This window comes from Cyprinodon variegatus, unplaced genomic scaffold (assembly GCF_000732505.1).
Source record: "Cyprinodon variegatus isolate N-32 unplaced genomic scaffold, C_variegatus-1.0 Scaffold29, whole genome shotgun sequence".
NCBI classification, from domain to species: Eukaryota; Metazoa; Chordata; class Actinopteri; order Cyprinodontiformes; family Cyprinodontidae; genus Cyprinodon; species Cyprinodon variegatus.
Genome location: NW_015150482.1, coordinates 1,143,660 through 1,150,097, shown reverse-complemented (window position 1 = coordinate 1,150,097; position 6,438 = coordinate 1,143,660). Strand labels below are relative to the sequence as shown.

Here is a 6,438-nt window from a genome sequence, read left to right as displayed (position 1 = left end):
TGATTTTTATCAGGCCTCACTCTGCTAAACTGCTAATATTCCAACAGTTTGTCAGCTGCTGTACCAAAAAAAAAAAAAAAGTAGGACTTGCTTTATGCAAATGTCAAGGACTTGTAAATCTCTAAAGTAAGACCTCCTATTGGGAGACCGCAATCTTGTTTTTCTGCTCAGAGTATAAGCCCCTTTATAACAGGAAACCTGCATTAAAAAGCTTTTTAAAAAGATGGTCACAAGTGCCTGAAGAAATCTGGGGGGATTGTTTAGAGGCTGCAGATGGGGATGCACTATGTCAGCCACATGGAGAGGACATCAATGCAATGTCTGAGTGTGGGACTGACTACACAAACTTCTGTGTAGATAACGCTATACCCACCAGAACAATGAGAGGCTTTCCCATTAATAAACACTGGATCACAAGTGATATTAAGGAACTGCTAAACAAGAGAAAAGAACCTTCAGGGAAGTAGACAGGGAATTATTAACATGAAGCCCTAGCAAAACATACTCAGACTTGTGTAGTTGGGAGTAAAGAAGATAAGAGCCTTCTGCAAAAGGATGGTCAGACTGATGGAAGTATGGATGACAAAGCAAATATACTGAATACATTCTTAACTAGGTTCGGTTCAGAAATAAGCTCAGCACTCTTTTCTCATGGCCAGAGACAAATGGACATCCCAACCTCATTTGACCCAAAGCTTCCCTCTCAGACCTGAATGTTTCATCTTCCACCTCTGCCATATACCCTCATTTGTTCTCAACCAAATCAGAAGATGGTGCTGCTCTCTTCACCTTTTACCCGAATGTCTCTAGAAGTCAAATGAGGAGGCAACTGGAGAGACTGAATCCCAATAAGGCACCAGGTCTAGATGATATTAGCCCCAGAGTCCTGATGGCATATGTAGAGTAGCTCTGTGTGATTCTACAGCACCTTTCCAACCATAAACTGACCTAAGAGACAGTTCAAATGTATGAAAGAAAACCTGCTTGTTCCAGTACCAAAGCTAACTACATAACTATATACATGTTGCCTGATATCCTATATCATGAAAGTCCAGAAAGACTCCTGTTGGTCCATCTGAACAAATAAACAAGCAGCTATCAGCACCAAATGTAATTCTTATTTCACTGTAGTTGAAGAGTTGGGAGTTGAAGATGCATTGTGAGGATCATGTTCTTTGATTTCTTCAGTGCATTTGAGACAATTCAGTCTTATTTGCTTTGTCAAAAACTACCGAAAACTCAGTTGGAGGCTTAGACAATTGCCTGGATCAAAGAATACCTGACAAACAGACCACTGTTAGTGAGGCTGAAGGGTCAATTGTCTAATCCAGTAGCTAGCAGCACAGGAGCACCATAGGGGACGGTACTGTTACTATTTTTATAACTGCATACAGACACAGGTCCATTCATCTGCGGAAATACTAAAATTACCCTGCAGTCAGAGAGTGTATCAGATATAGACAAGAAGCTGAGTAAAGGGAGCTGGTGAACCACTTTGCAGCATGGTGTGGAGACAATCATCTAAACTTGAATGTGAACAAAGCGAGGGAGGAAACTGTAGATTTCAGAAGAAACAGGAACAAGTGGAATGCTAATAATATAATTGGAGACGAAGTGGAGGTGATGGTGGAGAATAAATACCTTAGTGTTAGTGTGGACAACAAACTCGACTTGAGACGGACCTGCCAGCTGTATAGAAAAAGGGGTTCAGCTGACTGTACTTCTTAAGGAAGCTTAGGTCCTTCAGTGTTTGCAGCAAGATGCTACATATCATCTATAGGTCTGTTGTGGAGAGTACGATCTCTTCTTCTATCCTCTGCTGGGGTAACAGTACTAGAGCTAATGACTTAAAAAAGCTCCACAAGCTAATTAAGAAGATTGGCTATGTCTTAAGGAACTCCTCTAGAACCTCTGGAGATGATTTCAAAGAGAACGATTTTTAACAATGTAAAGAATATTATGCACAACAGTAAGCATCCTCTTCTGCAGACTATTAAACACCAATAGAATGTCTTCAGTTAGAGGTTTCACCAGATCTAGTGCAAGACAGACCTCTACAAAATGTCCTTACTGTCTATAGATATCAACTTCTACAACGATTTGGTAAAAAGAAAATCAGTCACTGCAACATTTTTTCCTTGGGGATAAAAAAACCCAACAACTTTTGAATGGAATTGAATGCAAAAAAAAACAGTTCAAGAGGTGTAAACATTTTACCAAGTTCTCAATAAATAGATCTTAGAAAAACCCAAAATACTCCCATTAAAGGACAAACGGGTCAGCTCATTCAATAGATTTGCTCTACTGAATACAGAAATAGTTTGAATGCTTTTAAATGGAAAAATCATACACCTAATTTTCTTGTCCAAACAACCAAATAATAGCTTTAAGTGGAAAATAATTATAAGTTTTTGTCAAGATGGGCATCGATGACTCAAAAATTTGCTTTAGGCTGTGATTGTGTGGTGTTTTGTTTGTTTGTCAGATGTTCATGTCATAATAATGGATGCAAGAAGAGTCTATGACAATAATTTGACAACGTACTGAATCATGTCAGCCTCTTGCATTATGCAGGCTTTTCATCTTAACCTTGTTAAAGAGCATAAACCAGTCAGGGAAAATCCATCCACTAGTGGATATAGAAATAGAAATGCACTATAAATAACACAAATGCCATATTTGTTGGCTTAGTCGCTGTGTTCTTATTACCTTTTCAAGGGAAGTTAAAATGGAAGGCAAGGCAAGGCTTTTCACAGCTCTAAGGTGATTCAAGTTAAGAAGATGAAAACAAACCGACCAGCTTAAAACGGTATATGTTTATACGGTGAAAACCAGCTACTTAGGGAAAAAAACAAAAAAGACATTTATTTTTTCTTAGGACAATTAAAATTACCAAAATTATTTCCATTAACTAAACTGTAAAATAATTTATAACTTTCATTTCTTCAAATGCAGAAGCTTGTATACTTCACCTTAATTTTTTTAATATGAAACTAGACTTAAATCATGCATATAAATATGCTAATTGATTGGGAAAGGCTTATAAAAGTATAAGTATGAGATTCTTATGGTATGGAAACCCTTTAGATAAATACTTAGACAAAAAGGTACAAAACGGGTTACATGATTTGCTTAACTTGAAATCAAAAATGCAACTAATATTCTTACACTGTTTAAACAATATATAGTAACTGTTAAAATATTGGACTAAATCAAAGAACTTTTAAAAGCTTCCTATTCTTACGTTTTATACAGTGGACAATTTTGTCCAGTGATTGTTTGTTTCCTTAGAATTGATGCACTGAGGAACATCTAATTACATTTTAAGGGTCTTTGAATCTACATGTGTTATTTATCTTAATTTGTAGTGTTTATCAACTTAAGAGTATAGGAGACTTTCAAGGGTTGTGTTTACCAGTTGGTAATGCAAAACTGCACAGGCAAACAAATAAACGTGGATCTCCAAAAATGTATTGTAGCTTGTGTGTCCAACGGTTATAAAACTATATTGTGAGAGCAAATTGATTTTTTTTTACAAAAACAATGCTTCATATGTTTAACCCAGAGTTGAACAGAGAAGTAAAACAAAACTGACACAGATGTCCTTAAATCTTTCCAAATTTAAAAGTGCTAAGTAAAATAGAGATTACAAAAAAAAATAAAAAAAAATACATGCCAGTTGGACTGTGTTTTTTCTGTCCGCAGACTTACGGTCAGCAGAGTACTGGACTGGGGGAGCGGGTGCTGGTTCCTCAGGAGGGGCGACTGCAGGTGCTGTTCCATTTCTTTCCTGTTGAGCCTTTAGTACAATCGCTGCGAGGGGATGATCCGGGTCCATGACCTTAAGAGGCTGTAGACAAACCAGACCATTATTAAGGCTGGATAATTATTCAATATCACTCTCAATGTAATTTTATTCAATAAGTGATCAAACAATTAGACACATACACAGTATATCTACATACACTATAGTCTGTGGTTACAGCATTTGTCACTGACCGACATTTCCGGGTGCTCTCGATTTAAACTGAACAGAAAGAGCCACAGCTCATTGGCTATGTGAGCTATGACATTCACCACAGACAGAAAACCTGCACTGCATGTAGGTTGTGCTTCTCAGCGGCTAAGTTCCAATACAGTCAATTTATGCTACAAAATGAATGTCAATGACAACATGACCAAACATCCCTGTTTTGCATGACCTGTTCCAGAAAATGTCTGATAGTTTAGGGACTAACGAATAAGGAAATGACTGTTGGGTGCACATTGTGTAAAAAGGTGGTCCCGTAGCTTCAAGTTGCAGTCAGAGTGGAAGAGTTTTGAGCTCTGCCTTTAAATAAGGGGAGAGCGCAAACTTGTCACCACCGTCAGACAGGCTTTCTCTGACATTGTCGGATGTGTGAATTTAAATTCTTTTGTTTTTCCAAAGCCGATTCTTGTCTAGATAAAGGATTGGTTCAAAAGCTACCATTGTCAATGCTCACTAAGCCCAAATTTAAAAAGAACATTGAAAAAATCAGGGCTGGAATCCGTCTATAAATCTAACCTAGAGCATACACATTTACATATATATATATATATATATATATATATATATATATATATATATATATATATATATATATAAAAAAGTACACAGAACATAGATTTTATTTTTACAAAGTAGCTTAGAGTCAATGAACACTAAAATTGTAGCCTAAAGCTCCATATCCCTTTTATATACACTCTGAGAAATAAATTAAACTAGGCAAAGAAAAAATATTTAAATTTTTTCCAAATAATCTAAGTTTCAGAGCTCATAACAAAATGATTTTTAAAATGCAAAGATGCTTAGTGTGTAGATAAAAGGAAAATTGCAGAATACAATGAGTCAGACATTGAAAGCTTGCTTTGTTGAGCTTACCTTTGTAAGCTCCTCTAGACGAGAACATTTCTTTGGAGCAAAAAGACTAGGATGAAGGTAGTTGCCATCTCCATCATCATCAGAATCTTCTGAACTTGACTCTGTTGTTAAGAAAGAAAACATTGCACTGATTTTGCTTTTTTGAGTGCGTGATGGATATCAAATATTGATGCATATTGCTTTGGGAATGGATTTACTGACGTATCCCAAACACATATTTCATTGGCATGAATCTTGAACTTTCGACCTTTTAATAATGCATTTGAAATGTTCTATGATCCAAAATCAGTAGGGGTTCGGATTGACATTGTGGGTAGCAGCAGATTTCCTTTGAGCTTAGAGTCAACATCCTATTAGTCCATATAATAGAGGCTTTACTGTTGACTCTGACAATGCAATTTCTTGTTTGTGGTAGGCTTAAGTCCTGGGTTCTCTCTTGAATATCTAAAGTCATTTTCTTTAAAAATGTGTATTGCTTTCAAAACCAGGGTCTGAATGTGGAAACCAGCTAATTTAAAAGAAACCCAATAAGTTGTACACACAAGTGGTCATATAAGCCACTAGAATCCTACAAAAGCTTATGTTAATTTTAAGGGGAAACTTGGTAATGGTAATAAGTAATTATAAATAAATGTAAGGACATATGAATAATTTTGGACCCATTGCTAAGATGAATCAGCTTTTCTCCTAGAAAAAAAGAACAGGGTAAAAAAAAAAAAAAAAATTAATTTTTTTTTTTTTTTTTTACCCTGTTCTTTTTTTCTAGGAGAAAAGCTGATTCATCTTAGCAATGGGTCCAAAATTATTCATATGTCCTTACATTTATTTATAATTACTTATTACCATTACCAAGTTTCCCCTTAAAATTAACATAAGCTTTTGTAGGATTCTAGTGGCTTATATGACCACTTGTGTGTACAACTTATTGGGTTTCTTTTAAATTAGCTGGTTTCCACATTCAGACCCTGGTTTTGAAAGCAATACACATTTTTAAAGAAAATGACTTTAGATATTCAAGAGAGAACCCAGGACTTAAGCCTACCACAAACAAGAAATTGCATTGTCAGAGTCAACAGTAAAGCCTCTATTATATGGACTAATAGGATGTTGACTCTAAGCTCAAAGGAAATCTGCTGCTACCCACAATGTCAATCCGAACCCCTACTGATTTTGGATCATAGAACATTTCAAATGCATTATTAAAAGGTCGAAAGTTCAAGATTCATGCCAATGAAATATGTGTTTGGGATACGTCAGTAAATCCATTCCCAAAGCAATATGCATCAATATTTGATATCCATCACGCACTCAAAAAAGCAAAATCAGTGCAATGTTTTCTTTCTTAACAACAGAGTCAAGTTCAGAAGATTCTGATGATGATGGAGATGGCAACTACCTTCACCCTAGTCTTTTTGCTCCAAAGAAATGTTCTCGTCTAGAGGAGCTTACAAAGGTAAGCTCAACAAAGCAAGCTTTCAATGTCTGACTCATTGTATTCTGCATTTTTCCTTTTATCTACACACTAAGCATCTTTG

General features: G+C 36.0%; 1 protein-coding gene across 1 annotated transcript in view; it reads right to left on the bottom strand.

Moving 5' to 3' along the window:
- The window catches only part of sfswap (splicing factor, suppressor of white-apricot family), a 74,971-nt gene that overhangs the window by 50,075 nt on the left and 18,458 nt on the right, over positions 1-6,438 (bottom strand). The window contains exons 6-7 of the mRNA XM_015398466.1: positions 4,904-5,004; positions 3,712-3,850 (exon numbers count right to left, since the gene is read on the bottom strand). Of these exons, the coding sequence (XP_015253952.1) occupies positions 3,712-3,850; positions 4,904-5,004 (240 nt within the window). The remainder of the gene's footprint in view (positions 1-3,711; positions 3,851-4,903; positions 5,005-6,438) is intronic.